This window comes from Stenella coeruleoalba (genome assembly GCF_951394435.1).
Source record: "Stenella coeruleoalba genome assembly, chromosome: 2".
Lineage (NCBI taxonomy): Eukaryota > Metazoa > Chordata > Mammalia > Artiodactyla > Delphinidae > Stenella > Stenella coeruleoalba.
The window spans coordinates 146,599,580-146,616,841 of NC_137147.1; the positions used below are offsets into that span (position 1 = coordinate 146,599,580).

Below are 17,262 nucleotides of genomic sequence, written 5' to 3' on the forward strand. Positions count from 1 at the left end.
AGAGTTCATTTTCCAGTCTACTGATCAGTATTTCAGCTTTCAAAACCTTCACTCTAGCGATGTACCCACAGTTGTATGGATTTTTGTAACCTGTGTTTATCCAACATTTACGATGGCTGCTAAGCTATAGATAATGTGGTTTGCTGAACTGATGAAGGGAAAATCCAGCAAAAATAATGATAAATACTTATTAGTCTAAATTTACTTATTCTTGGTGTTTAGACTGTAGTTTTGTACTTTTTCATTTTGTGAAATAGATGTAAGGCTGTACCTCAACTCTGCCTCGATTATGAATAACACTACTTTTTTAAACTTTTTTTTCCTTCATATGTTGTCTCACAGATTTATACTTTGCCTAGGGTTAGTGAAGGTAGTAGGTAAAAGGAAGAGAACCCTAAAGCTTTGATTTCAGCTCTTGCTGGAGTTCCAGTAAAAGTAAACAGAAATGGTAATAGTGTAATAGTTAACTCAGAGGAGACAGAAGGTTGATAGTTGAATTGTTTTATCTTGGATTATGATGGATAAAGAGCTAATGTATTTTAAAATAAAAATGACAAATATAATTATTTTTAAAGGATTGCCATATGAACTTCAGGACTATGTTGAAGATACATCAGAATATGTAGCTCCTCAGGAAGGAAATTTTGTTTACAAGCTTTTTAGCCTACAAGACCTGTTGTTACTTGTGCGATGCAGTGTCCAGAGGATAGAGACCAGACCACGCTCTAAAAAACGGAAGAAAATCAGAAGAGTAAGTTGTTACCTGGGGAGTTAGGGTGTGGTAGCATAAGTAGATGATAAGCAAATATTTAACATGCCATTCTTATGAAGTTTAATTTTAAATTGTTGATCACTCTTAGAGTAGTTTTTTCAGGTTGAGTTTTTTTAGTAAAATACTGAAAACACTTTTAATAAAGTGTTTAGTTCAATGTAATAGTCATGAGTGCCAATAACATTCTTGCATGGAATATATAAACTTTGTGAAAAACGGCACCATTGTAGATATTGGCACCATTATAGATATGACCTAGACTGGCACGTATGTTCCAGCTTTCTCTGTGAATTTGGATTTCCTTTATGACATATTAGCCTCTTTATTTCTTACTTTGGGCATCTTTTTGAGTCATTTTAGAAGTTCACATTTTGAGAAGTGGGCTTTCATACACATTTGAAATGTCTTCCCAGGACTGTTAGAAAACCAAATGTCTTCCTTTCTTTTTCCCCTATTGTTTCTTTTGGGATTTGATATAAATATTTCCCTCAGTTAAAAAAGTTTTTGCTACAATTTGAGTAATTTGTTCTTTCGGCAGATTGCTATATTTGATATTTTAAGGTCTCTTTCAGATTAATTTGATTTTTGTGTGTGTAACCACTGAATTCAGGTAAATAAAGAGGAGCTTTTATGGTGTAATTGATTATGTAAGAAATAGTGAAGTCTCTTTAATTTTTTCGTAAGAGATTTTTTCAGTTGTATCCATTATATCATAGTTCACTTTTCCTTCCTTCCTCCCTCTTTCCTTTCTTCCTTCCCTCCTTTCTTCCTCCCTCCCTTTCTTCCTTTTTTTTTAATTTAAAAAAATTTTATTTATTTATTTATTGGCCACACCGTGTGGCATGTGGGTTCTTAGTTCCCTGACCAGGGATCGAACCCATGCCCCCTGTATTGGAAGTGTGGAGTCTTAACCACTGGACCAACGAGGAAGTACGTTCCTTCCTTTTTTTTAATTTTTTTTTCCCGGTACGCGGGCCTCTCACTGCTGTGGCCCTCCTGTTGCGGAGCACAGGCTCTGGACGCGCAGGCCCAGCAGCCATGGCTCACGCGCCCAGCCGCTCCGCGGCATGTGGGATCTTCCCGGACCGGGGCACGAACCCGTGTCTCCTGCATCGGCAGGCGGACTCTCAACCACTGCGCCACCAGGGAAGCCCCGTTCCTTCCTTTTCTGATGTCTCTGTTTCTTGCTATTTAACCTACCACCCAATAAGAATCCTCAGTGACCACTTTAGAATGTCAGTATTTTCGATTAGGGAACAGGTGACTCAGGAACAGTGATGTTCCAGCATTGACCCTTATGGATTAAGTCCCTGACTACTACTTTACCATATTAAGGTATAACTGGAAAAAAATTTTTAAAAGAAGAAGAAGAAGTGCCAACCTTTCTGAGCTGCTAATAGCAATAGTGTGAGGGTCTATCATGAAAAACCTCTAAGGCTAACCCATCAGGATCAAGGATGTATACGTTGTCCACCAAAATCCAATGGACCTAGTGGATCTTTTGCTTGATGATACTTTTGTTCTTAGAAGGAAGACTGTGAATAAAATTTTAAATTTCTAATTCTCGTAATTTGGTATTTCATCACTGGTTCAGACTTGAAATTATAGAAACCAACTGGTTTTGAATTAAATATATGGGGGAGTGTTTTTTATAAGAGAATGTCAGGAATGATGAAATGCTATAGGTCTGATTTTAGTCTCCTCCTAGATAAATACAAATATTCCCTGTATTAAAAGATTTTACTTTATTTGCTGATTTTTTCCTGTCTCATCTGTATTTAATGGCCATAGCATGCATATCTTGAATACATATAGTGTCAGTGCTATGGACTGTATTTTCAAGGTTTTATTTCATTAATTCATATTTGCTATCTGATTTATTTGGGGACTAACCTCATTTCTTTCATTTTCTACTCTGTGAGCCCATACCACTCTGTATTGATCTGCCAGCTTACAGCACTTAGAAATTATTGATAGCCAGGATGTCTTAAGTAAGAATAGCCTAGGGATATTTTTGGACACTGGTTTAATTGTTGAAAGAGACAACCTGTTAAGGACATTGTCATTCACTTGACTAAAGTGAAATTTGTAAATATTAAGATAAAACCTTACAGGAGAGAATTCACTCTTCATCAAAATATATCAAAAAAGTCAAGCCCCAAAGATTAGCTAAATAGGAGCCTTCTATTTCTGACATGTCAAACCTGGAGTAAAATTTTAAAATTTTCAGTGAATGCTTATCATATTATACCTATCATTATATGTAATAGTTTAGTACACGTGGTTTAAATTCCTTTGTAGAATTTATTCCCTTTGGAATCATCTCCTCTTCATCTCTGTTTCTTTCAAATGTTTTATTTCGTAGATACTCAATAAATAGGTATTGAATAAATGAGAAAAACTGAGGCGAGAGGAGGGTGTTGTTAAAGAAGTTGAGGCACTAGCTGAGAAATTTTGAAGGTAGTGTTTAAACTCTAGTTAGGTAAGAATGCATCTTCATTAATATTTCCTTCTTAAAAACCAACTTGTTTAGGTAAAGCTTTAAAATACTTGGAAGTCTCTTCAACCTCTGCTCTGCAAGAACCTCATCTCTTATTTTTTCCTTTGGTTCTTCAATTCTGTGTTATTGTAGCTGAGATTTTACTTTCCAATATCATTTATCCCTTCTCATCAAAATTCTGCTTAATAAGAGCTACATGACAGAGGAGAACTTAAGGCAGCAGCCAGTCTCAAATGATGCCATGAAATAAAGAGGGCTAATTTGGAACACAAGATGAAGCTGGAACTTACTGAGTTCTACATATAATTATGACATCCAGACCACGTACCTTTGAATGATTTAATATTATGTTATCGTCTGTCTCTGTTAACCAAATTTCTTAAGAGTTATATTCTAAAGTGACTCAAAAATTTAGATCCAGTTATATTAAAGTTTATATTGGCATTCTTGGGCCAGAAAAAAAGGATCCTGAAGGTGCTTGAATATTAGGAAAGAACAGAATGTACCTATTGGGATTACTGACAGGATACTAGCTTTGAAATATTTATTTAGGAATGTATGTAAACATTTGGAAGGTTTATGTAAGAAATTGGAAGACAGAGAACCAAAAGAAGCTTTCATTTAGAATAGGAGTGACCAATAAGGGATAAAGGAAATAGTAAATTTAATTTTTATAATTTGAAAACTTTGTACTTAAAGTTTCACTTTAATTTTGGAATACTGAGATCAAATATTCAGACTTTTCTTTCCCTTGGTTTCCTGGAGATGGCAGTAGAATACATATGGAAATTAATACCAGGTTCAGGATTTAGTTTTATAGATATGACAGTATTATCAAAGAAAATCCCCCAGAGTACTTTCTTCAGAAAGAGTAATATTTTTTAATTTCAAAAGAAATCTTGAATTAGTTCTATTACCTGTTCATGATCCAAAGGGGGATCTTCTTTATCAATTAGTCTTTTCCTGACTCTGCTGTAAACTGGTTCTCTCTCCTTGAGCAAATATCTTAGCCCTCTGGGCCTTCATTTCTTTATCTCTGGCTTCTATTGGCAACTATAAGCAGCCATAAATGCAGATTACCAGTTGCTGAAAAATTATTATACAATTAAGTGCTTTTAGCAATGAAATTACCCTATTCATAATTTTTTTTTTTTTTTTAAATTAAGAAGACACTGTAGGGACCTTACTACTCAAAGTTTGGCCCCTGGAACAACAACTTATTAAACATGTAAAGCCTTGTTTTTCACCTCAGATTCTGCATTTATTTAAAAATGGTTATTCACACACACTGAAATTTAAGAAGCACTGCTGTAGAGTTTTACTACATTCAAAGGTAATAATGAACCAAAGTTAATTGTTAACAGAAATTTTAGTGGATTTCAATTGTTCTTACCACCATTGTGCTAATAAGCCCACTAAATTTGCTACTTCATGAAAATCAGTAATTCTGAAACATTTATGAAATATTTTCAGGTGTAAAAGTGAAACACAGCTTAGTATAATTTCAAAAGTACTAACCAGTTATATCACTTTAAGTTCCTTAAATCATGTGTTTCTCCTTCTGCAGCTGGAAGTGAAAAGACTGCTATTAAGATTAGAATTTTCTTTGACTGAAATGAGATAATATAAGCACAGTGAACATGACTAGCACTATGTTATTTTACAAGCATGTATTTCCTTACATATCCTCCTTAAGGCTAGTAGAGGGTATAGTCATTTTGCTTGATCTATTTAGTGTCCTGACCAATAAACGCTAAATGGCTAATTTGCCAGGTACTTAGTGTCTGGAATAAAGCCTTTTGTATTAATGAAGATAGCAACATTCACAGATATTAATGTAGGTGTTAGTGCTCATACATTCATAGAATGAAAACACAGTATTTAAGCCTGAGACAATGTGACTAATGCTTTAAAGGGGCAAAAAAAATCCTACTTTTTTTTACCCTCTTGAGAATTATTAGTATGTATTACAGTCATGGCTTTCCAGCTTCTAGCTTTGAACCTTGGGCCATTATGTATCCGAGGCTTTGTTCCAAGTATTCTGTCAGTCATGTTCTGTGACAGAAATAAAATATGTGCATGTGTGGAGAGGTATGTTGATTTTGGTTGTGGCGGTGGGGGGGCAGCCTCTGGTTCACGATCTCTTATTTATCCACCATTTGCCCACATCTACTAAGGGTTCTATCCATCTTTCTGTCTGAATCCTACTGTATTTGAAAGGATGAAATAAGATTACCTGAAAGTGTTTTGAAAGTGGCAAAATTATATAGGCAAATGTATTTACTGTTAATAGTAAATTAATGGAGCTTTATAAGAGTATAACCTTGGATTGCAGCAATTTCCAGTTTACGTACTACCAAAAGTGGAGTATCAAGCTTGTTATGGAGTTGAAGCTCTGACTGAAAGTGAACTTTGTCGCTTATGGACTGAAAGTCTATTGCATTCCAACTGCTCATTTTATGTTGGTAAGTTATGCAAGAGGCTTTGCTCTCCTTTTTAATTCCCTTGTAAATATATACAGTTCAATTCATTCGTAGATACTTCCATTCTGTACTTTTAATTTTCAGTTTTCTGATATATTAATATTTCTTTCTATTAAAACACCATTCCTACTCAAGAGTTAAATGGCAGGGTGGGAGTAGTGATTATCAAATGTTTTCTCTCTTACTCCCTTATTGTACATGAATGCCAATGTAATCATTGTATTTTTAAAATACTTATTTTATTTAGGAGTGTAACTAAAAATGTAGACATGTTTTGTAACAAGCGTTTTTTAAAAGTACTATTTAATTGGCTTTAAAATAAATAAATAAATAAATAAATATATATATATATATTTCTTTTTTTTTTTTTTTTTTTTTGCGGTACGCGGGCCTCTCACTGTTGTGGCCTCTCCCGCTGCGGAGCACAGGCTCCGGACGCACAGGCCCAGTGCCTCCGCGGCATGCGGGATCTTCCCGGACTGGGGCATGAACCCGCGTCCCCTGCATCTGCAGGCGGACTCCCAACCACTGCGCCGCCAGGGAAGCCCTAAAATATATATTTTGAAATTTTCTTAAAATTATAATGACATTGTTTTTTAAACCTCAAATATTACCTTGATGAAATAGTTTTTCACTTTGTTTCTGGTTTTGTTTTTTGTTTGGGGGGGTAGTTAGGCAGGTTCTTAATTTGTGTTGGCTGTGTTCATGTACAGTTAACATACTTCACATGAAGGATTACTTGCTAATCATTGTTGATACTGTTCTGTTTCCTTTGACTGCCTAATCCTATGCTTCTCTATTCATCCCATACATCTCATGCCAGCTATCTCAAGCTTCCCCTCCATGACGTAATTTCCTTCCTTTGAGCTCTCAATGCACTCTTTTTTTTTTTTTTACCACTTTTATGATTTGTTGCTTTCTACTTAATTGTTGGGTTTTTTTTTCTTTTTTTGCGGTACACGGGCCTCCCACCGCTGCAGCCTCCCCCGCCGCGGAGCACAGGCTCTGGACGTGCAGGCCCAGCGGTCACAGCTCACGGGCCCAGCCGATCTGTGGCACGTGGGATCCCCCCAGACCGGGGCACGAACCTCCGTCCCCTGCATCGGCAGGCAGACTCTCAACCACCGCGCCAATTAGGGAAGCCCTAATTGTTTTTTAAGCCTATCCTATCTTCCCCGTAGACAATAAGTAGTTTAAGGTCAGAGTCTGATGAAACTTTATGTTCTTATAGTGCTTAGCATAATTCCTGGTATGTCATAAGTGTTATAAGTGTGCTTTTCTTGCTTAATCAAAAAAAGTTTACTCACTTGAAAACCTTTTCCATATTTTGGTTAATCAGTATTTTGTCTTCATATTTTGTGAGAGTGTTAATAAGATCATTGATTCACTCTCTTTATATAACCCAAAAAGGAAGTGGCTAATGTACTACTTGGTGGCCCTAGCCTCTTCGTCCCCCTTCATACACGCTGCCAGAAGTTTATTGCAGTAGTTTTCAGCCAATAACCACAATTTCAATGTTCCTCCAAAAGACCTGTTGCCATGACACATACCAACAGTCCTCGTGTAAACTACTTGAAAGCAATCGCCAACCACATCCATTTTAGGAAAGCCCCAAACAAAAACTTATCATCGAAATCCTCTTTAAAGTACTGACAGAAAAGACATTCCTGACTAAAACATTTAAGGTTTTTTTTTTTAATGTACAGTTTAACAGATAAAACTCCCATCATCTATATCTACATGGCTTACTTCATCGAAACTATAGTAGTCTCGCCTTAATTGCAGTTTCACTCTCTGTGGTTTCAGTTACCTTCAACCAGTCAACCATGGTCTGAAATATTAAATGGAAGATTCCAGAAATAAGCAATTTATATGTTTTAAATCTCACACCATTCTGTGTAGTGCCTGGGATGTGAATCATCCCTTTGTCCAGCTTATCCCACCCATTAGTCACTTAGTGGCATCTCAGTTATCAGTGCTTATGTTCAAGTAACCCTTTTTACTTAATAACAGTCCCAAAGTGCTGCAATTTAGATATGCTGAAGAGAAACTGCAAACTGCTTCCTTTAAGTGAAAAGGTGAAAGTTCTCAACTTAATAAGGAAAGAAAAAAAGTTGTATGCTGAGGTTGCTAAGATCTGTGGTCAGAACGAATCTTCTATCCATGAAATTGTGACGGAAAAAGAAATTCGTGCTTGTTTTGCTGTCAAACTGCAAAACAAACCTCAAACTGCAAAAGTTATGGCCACGGTGCAGATAAGTACTTAGTTAAAATGGAAAAGATGCTAACTGTGTTAAGATATTTTGAGAGAGAGTGAGGGAGAGAGACACCACATTCAGAAAACTTTTGTTGTAGTATGGTTAAAATTGTTCTGTTTTATTATTAGTTATTGTTTATCTCTTACTGTGCCTAATTTATACATTAAACTTTATTGTAGGTATGTATGTGCAGGAAAAAACAGTATATGTCAAGTTCGGTACTATAGTTTCAGGCAGTATATGTCAAGTTTCTACTAGGGGGGGTCTTGGAACGTATCACCTGTGGATAAGGGGGGACTGCTGTATTCTTTAAAGTCATAAGTAGTCATTGCCTTATGTGCTATTTCTCTTCGGTAAATCCTATCCACTGATAAGCATTCATTTTAATGTAATGGAGTGGTGTATTTGGTATCTTTGACAACGGAAACAGTGATGTCTGTGTCTCACTGGTGAGAAACATGTTGCATTGTTATATGGTCGTGTTTGCTTTGTTTGGGTTTTTTGTTTTTTATGCGGGGGTGAATGTTTTGAAGTGCTATTTTAAAAGCATCTATGAGTTTTGAGGGTTTTTATTTATTTATTTTATAAATTTATTTATTTATTTTTGGCTGTGTTGGGTCTTCGTTGCTGCGCATGGGCTTTCTCTGGTTGCGGCGAGCGGGGGCTGCCCTTCATTGCGGCGCGCGGGCTTCTCATTGCGGTGGCTTCTCTTGTTGCGGAGCACAGGCTCTAGGCATGCGGGCTTCAGTAGTTGTAGCGCCTGGGCTCAGTAGCTGTGGCTCGCGGGACTTTTTTGTCTGTATGTAATGGACATAATAATAATTTGTTCAGGGAATTCCGTGGTGGTCCAGTGGTTAGGACTGAGCACTTTCACTGCTGTGGCCCTGGGTTCAATCCCTGGTCAGGGAACTAAGATCCCACACGCCACGCGGCACAGCCAAAAAAAAAAAATGATAATAATGTTTTGTTCGATCTACCTCAGGGACTATATGCACAAATCCTTTTTCTTCCAATGATTACATAATATAATGCCCTAAAAGTACACTTCTCCTTGATGAAAATAGATACCACAAGATAATGAAGTGATACTTCGTGTTTTTCTGTACTGAGAAAGAACTAGCTATTAATCTAAAATTTAGATGAAAATATGGACAATCATCTTTATGATACAAGAGTAAAAAAGGATTTCTTAACCAAAGATTAAAAGTGGACTAAAACAAAACAACTGGTAACTTCTCTATATTTACACATAATTTTTAAAATGTCTACATAGTACTCCTGTTATAAAATATTGTCAGTTGTAAAATACATCTTTGATTTGATAATGTTTTCTTTTCCATATGCAACTTTTTAAGTATAATATACATTCAGAAAAGTGAAAAAAGTAAATGTACAGCTCAAGGAATTATAACAAAGCCAGCACTTCTATAATTTGCACCCAGACCAAGAACTTGAAAACTGCCAGTGCCCGGGAAGACCCCACCTTGTGCCACTTCCCAACATAGCTGTCTTCTCTTCTCCAGGGGTAACCACTGTCCTGCCTTCTAATGTAATCATTTGGTTTTTGCCAGCTCTATACAAATGGAATTATAAAGTTCTTTTGTTTATACCTTCTTTTACTTAACACAGTTTTTGAAATTTATGTGCGTATAACAGTAGTTTTATTGTTTTTGACATATTCCTTTGTAAGAATATACCACCATTTATTTATCCATTTAACTTTGGGAGCCTGTTTAGGTTGTTTCTATGTTAATGCAACTATGAACATATTGTAAGTGTCTGTTAGTGCAATGGGTACATATTGCTGTTGGGCCCATACCTAGGAATGGAACTGTTTGGTCATAGAATTATTGGGTCATAGTTTAAGCTTACATTTATCTTCAGTAGATAATTCCAAAAAGTTTTCCAAAGTGATTGTACCAATTTACACTTATATTAGCACTGTGAGGGTTACATTTTCTCCTCATCCTTGCCCACACTTGGCCTTATAAGTTTAATTTTAGCCATGCTGGTGGGTAGGTATTATTAATATCTCATTATTGTTTTAATTTGCCTTTCCTTGTTTATTTATGAAGTTGGACACTTTCATGTTAATAATCATTTGGATGATCAGTTTTGTGAATTGCCTATTCAAACCTCTTTTTGTGTTGTGAAGTTTTTGTTTGTTTGGTAGTTCTTTGTTGGTTTTAAATGTTACAAATATTTTTCTCGTACTCTGTGACTTGCCTTTTCAGTCTCTTAAAAGTGTCTTTTGAACTTAATATAGACCAATATTTAGCCATTTCCTTTATGTTTAGTGCTTTCTTTGCCCGGTTTAACAAATCTTCCTTACAGCAGCATCATGAATATAATATCTTCTAGAAGGCGTTTTAAAAGTATTTTTAAATTTCTAGATACACAGTTTATGTGGTGTTTATTTTTGCATGGAATATCAAGATTTCTTTTTTTCAGTTTTCAGCACCGTTTATTGTAAAGACCACCCTTTCTCTGCTGCTCTCCAGTGTTACTTGTGTTGTAAATCATATATGTGAATCTAATCCGGACTCCCTATTTCTCTATCCTTGAGGCAGTACATGTCTTAATTACTCTAGTTAGAGTAATTACTCTAGCTAGACCTGTCTTAATTACTCTAGCTTTATAAAATCTTTTACTGTTTGGTAAAGTAAATCTTATCAACTTTTTTTTAAATTAATTTTTACTGGAGTATAGTTGATTTACAATGTTGTTAGTTTCTGCTGTACACCAAAGTGAATCAGTTATACATATACATGTATCTGCTTTTTTTTAGATTATTTTTCCATACAGAGTATTGAGTAGAGTTCCATGTCAACTTGTTTTTCTAAAAGAATTTTTTGGCTATTCTTGGCCCTTTTGCATTTACAGATTTTGGAGTCAACTTGTTAATTTCTCCCAACAGCAACAGGAAGATTGGGATTTTTGTTAGGAAGTGCATTGACTCAATGTGGAACAAATTGACAGCTTTACAATAACAAATCCTTCAATCTGTGAACTTTAGATATTCTTCTATTTATTTATATCTTTAATTTCTATTAATATCTTTATGATTTTCTTTGTAGAGATCTTGCACATCTTTTATTAAATGTATTTGTTGATAATTGATTCTTTTATGTTATAAATGGTATTTCTGAAATTTTATTTTCTTACGGCTTGTTACTAATAATATAGGATTTATTTGCATATTGATTTTGTATATTGATATTGTATCTTAGTAACTTTGCTAAGCTCATTCTTTCTAGTAATTTATATTTTCTAATTAAATAATTATGTTCTCTGCAAATAATGACCATTTTATTTCTTCTTTACAATCATTATACTTTTCTTTTTCCTTGCTTTCTTTGCCTAGAATTCAAATAGAAGGTGAATAATGGGCATCCTTGCCTGTGTCTAATCTTAAAGGGTTTGTTTAGTATTTTGTATGGGTTTTTGTAGATAGCATTTATTAGAAGAAAGCGGTTCCTTTCTATGCCTAGTTTAAGAATTTTAATCATGAATGGGTAAAAAAAATGTATCAGATATTTTCTCTGCATTTATTGAGATTATATGATGGTATAACTTTTGTCTTTTATCCTACTAAGGTTATGAATCATGTTAATCAATTTTAAAATGTTAATCCAATCTTGTATTCCTGCCGTAAGTCCATCTTGCTCATGATATATTACTCTTTTTATTTATTGGTAGATTTAGCTTGTTAATATTTATTTTGCCATTTGTGTTTATGAGTGAGATTGGCCTGTAATTTTCCTTGTGAGGTATTAGTATTAAGATTAAGTTTATGCCATAAAATGAGTTGAGATTTATTTCCTCTTTTTCTGTTATCTGGTAGAATTTCTATAAAATTGGTATTATTTCTTACTTAAATGTTTGGTAAAATTGACCTGTGAAGCCTAGAGTTTTCTTTTTGAAAGTTTCTAATTATCAATTCAATGTTTGCTCTTTTTTTTAATTGAAGTATAGTTGATTTACAGTGTGTGTTAATTTCTGCTGTACAGCAAAATGATTCAGTTATACATATATACATACACATTCTTTTTTATATTCTTTTCCATTATGGTTTAATCATAGGGTATTAAATATAGTTCCGTGTGTTATACAGTAGGACCTTGTTGTCTATCCATTCTGTGTATAATAGTTTGCATCTACGAACCCCAAACTCCTAATCCATCCCTCCCCCACCCCATGTTTCCTGGCTTCTTTTGTTTCTGTTGAAAAGTCAGCTGTTCATCTGATTTATGCTCTTTTGCAAGTAATATGTCTCTTTTCTTTGGTAGACTTTAAATTTTATCTCTCTCCCTTTCAACAATTTTCGTACATTGTGCCTGTGTTAGGTTTTCTTTGTAAATATTCCTTTTTACATGTTCATTTTATAACATTGCTCCTTAATATGTGATTTGATGACCTTTATCAGTTTGGGAAAATTCTTGTCATTACCTCACCAAACATCACTTCTTCCCCATTCGCTCGCTCTCTCTTCTGGGATTTCAGTTGTACTATGTTACATCTTACTGTATCCTTAATGTCCCTTACATGCTCTTTCGTATTTACCTTCCTTTTGACTCTTTATGCATGATTCTCAATATTTTCTTCTACTTTACTAATTTTCTCTTCAGCTATCCCTAATATACTATTTCACCCATCACCTGAGTTCTCAGTTTCATTTATTGTATTTTTTGGTTCTAGATTTTTCATTTGATTCTTTTTTATACATTATAGTTTTCTATAGAAATTCTCAATCGTGTCTTAAGCATATTAGGCAAAATTACTTTAAAGTAATACCTCTGTTATCTAGATTCTTTGTGAGTCTTTTCTATTTTTTTTTTTTTTTTGGTGTTAGTTTCCTAGCGCTGCCATAACAAAGTACCAAAAACTGGGTGGCTTAAAATAATAGAAACTTCTTGTTTCACAGTTCTGGAGGCTGGAAGTTTAAAATGAAGGTGTCACAAGGCCATGCTCCTGAAACCTGTAAGAGAGAATCCTTTGTTGCCTCTTTTTCCTTCTGGTGTTTGCCAGCAATCCTTGGCATCCTTGGCTTGTAGATGCATCGCTTTCATCTCTGCCTCTGTCATCATATGAGATCTTCTTCCTGTGTGTCTCTATCCTCTTCCTATAAGTACACCATTCATATTGAATTAAGGGTCCACCCATCATAACTAATTACATCTACAACCATTCTACTTACAAAGGAAGTTACGTTCTGAGGTAGTGGGGGTTAGAGCTTCAACATATCTTTTTACCGGGACACTTCATTCCGTGGCATGTTGTTTTCCTGTCTTCTTTTTTATTCCATGTTTTTTCACTGTATGCCAGAATATTCTTTATCAAGGGCCAGATATTGTATATGAAAAATTCTAGAGCAAATATAAGAGCTAAAATGTTATCTTCCTCTAGATAGGATTACTTTTGACCACACTAGCAATCCGGATTCACTGTAATCCAGTTACAGGGATTTAGGTGATTTGAAGCTTGACTTTGGACCCTAGATAGGCCAGTCTGTTTGCCCCTTATTGCTAGGATGTTGCCATTCATGGTCTGACATTGCCAGTCTTTGGAAAAGCTTACTTGCAAGTCTGGCCCCTGGCTGGTATCTGGGAACTTAGCTAGTAAACAGTTTTCTACACTGACGTAAAACTTCCTTTAGCTGATAAGGAGAGTTCATTGTGCCTACACTGTTTGTATAAACAATATGGCTTATTCTGAACACCTGCTTTCCTTCTGAGAGTCTGGAATTTTGGTATGTGTTAGTCAGAGGGTGCCTACATGATGAGCTCCCAATAAAAACCTTGAGCGCTGAGTCTCTAATAAGCTTCTCTGGTATAAAAAGAAAATGTTGCTGGAGGAATTAAGTGAATATTGTGTGACTCCAATGGGAAAGACCTCTTTTTTTTTAAAATGTGGTAAAATATATCTAATATAAAGTGTACCATTTTAACCATTTTATGGTACAATTTACTGTACATTTTTTAGCGTATGATTTAGTGGTATTAAATACATTCACAATGTTGTTCAACCATCATCACTGTCCATTTCCAGAGCTTTATCATCATCCCAAATAGAAACTCAAGAGAGAACTTTTGAAAATTGCATCTCATTTCCTCTGAACTTCACCCACACTTGTTTTCCTTTTGGTGTTTCTCCTTTTGCTTGTATCCTTTTGCTATAACAAATCTTATACATGACTAGAACTGTATGCTGAGGCTATGAGTCCTTTTAGAGAATCACCAAGCCAGGATCCCAGCTCAGAGCTTGTGTTTATCTAATTCACAGACCCTGAACTCCAGTTTTTGTTTGTCTAATCCTGAGAGACTATTGAAAGCTCTGGTTCATTTCTTAGCTTCTCAGTTGCTTTTTCCACATTAACAGGTACTCCTAAGAGAGAAGCACCCCTAAGTGCCAGGCTTACATCTCTGGGTTTCTTTCATCCTCTGGTTTGTTGGCTCCAAATATATCCTCAATCCCTTTTTCTGGTAGCCACTAACAAATTATGTAATTTAATTAGTCATGATATTTATTGCCTGTCTTTGTCTCTTTTTTTTTTTAACATCTTTATTGGGGTATATTTGCTTTACAATGGTGTGTTAGTTTCTGCTTTATAACAAAGTGAATCAGTTATACATATACATATGTTCCCATATCTCTTCCCTCTTGCGTCTCCCTCCCTCCCGCCCTCCCTATCCCACCCCTCCAGGTGGTCACAAAGCACCGAGCTGATCTCCCTGTGCTATGCAGCTGCTTCCCACTAGGTATCTACCTTACGTTTGGTAGTGTATATATGTCCATGCCTCTCTCTCGCTTTGTCACAGCTCACCCTTCCCCCTCCCCATATCTTCAAGTCCGTTCTCTAGTAGGTTTGTGTCTTTATTCCTGTCTTACCCCTAGGTTCTTCATGACATTTTTTTTTCTTAAATTCCAGGTATATGTGTTAGCATATGGTATTTGTCTTTCTCTTTCTGACTTACTTCACTCTGTATGACAGACTCTAGGTCTATCCACCTCATTACAAGTAGCTCAATTTCGTTTCTTTTTACGGCTGAGTAATATTCCACTGTATATATGTGCCACATCTTCTTTATCCATTCATCCAGTGATGGACACTTAGGTTGCTTCCATGTCCTGGCTATTGTAAATAGAGCTGCAATGAACATTTTGGTACATGACTCTTTTTGAATTATGGTTTTCTCAGGGTATATGCCCAGTAGTGGGATTGCTGGGTCGTATGGTAGTTCTATTTGTAGTTTTTTAAGGAACCTCCTCTTTGTCTCTTTTGTTTATTGATATATCCCAAGCACCTAGAACAGTATCTGGCACACAGAGGTGCTCAATAAGTATTTTTAGAATAAGTGAAGTTGGCTTGGGTAATTGATTGAAGGAACAGTAAAAGTCAAGGAGAAGGGAAATGGTAGAAAACAAGCCATAGAATTTATATACTTTATTCTTTTTACTGTCCCTAGATGTATGTAAGACAAACCATTGGGATGCAGGAAGAATATATTATAACTCATTTTTTGTATGAAAAATTAAAAATTTAATATTACTCATATTAAGTATGTGGATTGACAGGTGGTCCTCTCCTTAAAAACAATCAGTGTCATGCTTTAGTAAGCCAAGCAGTGAGGCACTTGTTCCATTTGGATCTATGTATCATTGTGGGTATCTTTTTTTAGCAATGGCAGCTGTTAAAACCTATATAGCAAAATGAATTGAACTTTACAGCCATCCTTCAAATAGTTGTTATTGCACAGAATTAAGCCAAGATTTTTCAAAACAACAAAGCATAGTTAATTATATATTATATTGCATATTATTTTATTCTTTTCAAAAATTTTCATCTGTTTCAATTTCTATTAATAGTTTTTAATGTGTGTTGACTGCTGCTCTAAATAAAAGAGAAAAATAAAGCTCAGAATGATTAACTTACATATAGATACAGACTCCATCAGCGGCAGGATCAGAATTTAGTCACAGTCTTTTAAGTGTTTATAACTTTGCTGTAAACCTAAAAAGGGCTAGGGAAAATTGGTTGGGGGCAGGCGGGGAGGTCAGATATAACAAAAATGAAGCACTGTGTGTGTAACAATGTTAATCAGTGTGACTTAAGGCAGATGATTCATTGTGTCTTAGAAACTGGGACCTTAAAATCCTAACCAGAAGATCTCCACGTGCTCATATTCTCTTTCCCATGCAGTCATGCACCATAGTCCTTTCTCAGTTGTGGCCTCTGTTTCCCTCACTCAACCGTTGCTAGCCGCTCCTCCATTTAACTTAAGCATTTCATTGTCAGTTTTCCCTGCCCAGCCCTATGATCTCAGAATTTCAAAGAAACTTAAGACAATCTCTTCTCAGAAATCAAAGTTGGAGACCAGTGCATTAGATCTTTTGGTGAGGACAGTAAAGGTAGAGTTTACATGCATGGTTCAGAGATTCAGATAGAGCATATCTTACGAGACACAAGTGACATAGCATCTCATTTATTTAACTGAAGAGCATATTGGTTTATAGGACTCTAGTTCAGCAATTTTGAACTAGAGTCCTATAGTCTCTTTTTCAGGTAGAATAAACATACTTGTTTTTTGTTTGTCTGCTTTGCTATGAACGTGTTCTCCTGTTCCTTTAGATTGCAGTATTCTTTTTATCCTCTTGCCGCATAAAAACATTAAGATGTATTCCTTAAGGAAAATTCCCAAAGTCATCTTATCACAAGTTCTGTATCTACTTTCCAGTTCTCTAATATATATCAATTTTGTATAGTTGACATACAGGCAGTCCTTCCTTTGCACAATTCTGATACACACAAATTTCAGTTACGAAGGTATTTAACTGTGAGTAATTGCGTAAAGTACAGACGTTACTGCTGACTCTTCAGTCCACAAATCACTACATAAGTAACAAATGCACGTCATGACCAGTGACCAATCATGTCACTTCTTTCAAAGTCTGTCATTGATTGTTCACTGCGCACCTGTTACTGAGTTGATGCACAGGAAGCAAAATGTGTAGTTGTGTTCCCTCCTTGTCTCCCAGTGATAAACTCATGTGATGGTTTACAAAAGTGGATAATCAGAAGAGGGAATTGGCCAACAAAGATTAAAGCACAGCAAAGAAACAAAAGGTGATACTGCTGGAAGTGGAATTTGAATTGAGCATAAATGGAGTTACAGAAGAAATAGCTGACAGTAGAAATGTTGACACTGGTGCAGTTCAGGAGACCAGATATGCCAAAAGAGGAACTTAATG

General features: G+C 35.5%; 1 protein-coding gene across 9 annotated transcripts in view; it reads left to right on the forward strand.

Annotated features, from left to right (window-relative positions):
• Positions 1-17,262, forward strand: part of ICE2 (interactor of little elongation complex ELL subunit 2) — an 82,917-nt gene that overhangs the window by 36,162 nt on the left and 29,493 nt on the right. For all 9 annotated transcript variants that reach the window (XR_013827061.1, XR_013827062.1, XR_013827063.1 and 6 more), the window contains 2 exons: positions 576-751; positions 5,608-5,737. Coding sequence is in view for 4 of the 9 variants with exons in the window: in XM_079912664.1 (XP_079768790.1) it covers positions 576-751; positions 5,608-5,737 (306 nt within the window). In the remaining 5 variants the exon portion in view is untranslated. The remainder of the gene's footprint in view (positions 1-575; positions 752-5,607; positions 5,738-17,262) is intronic.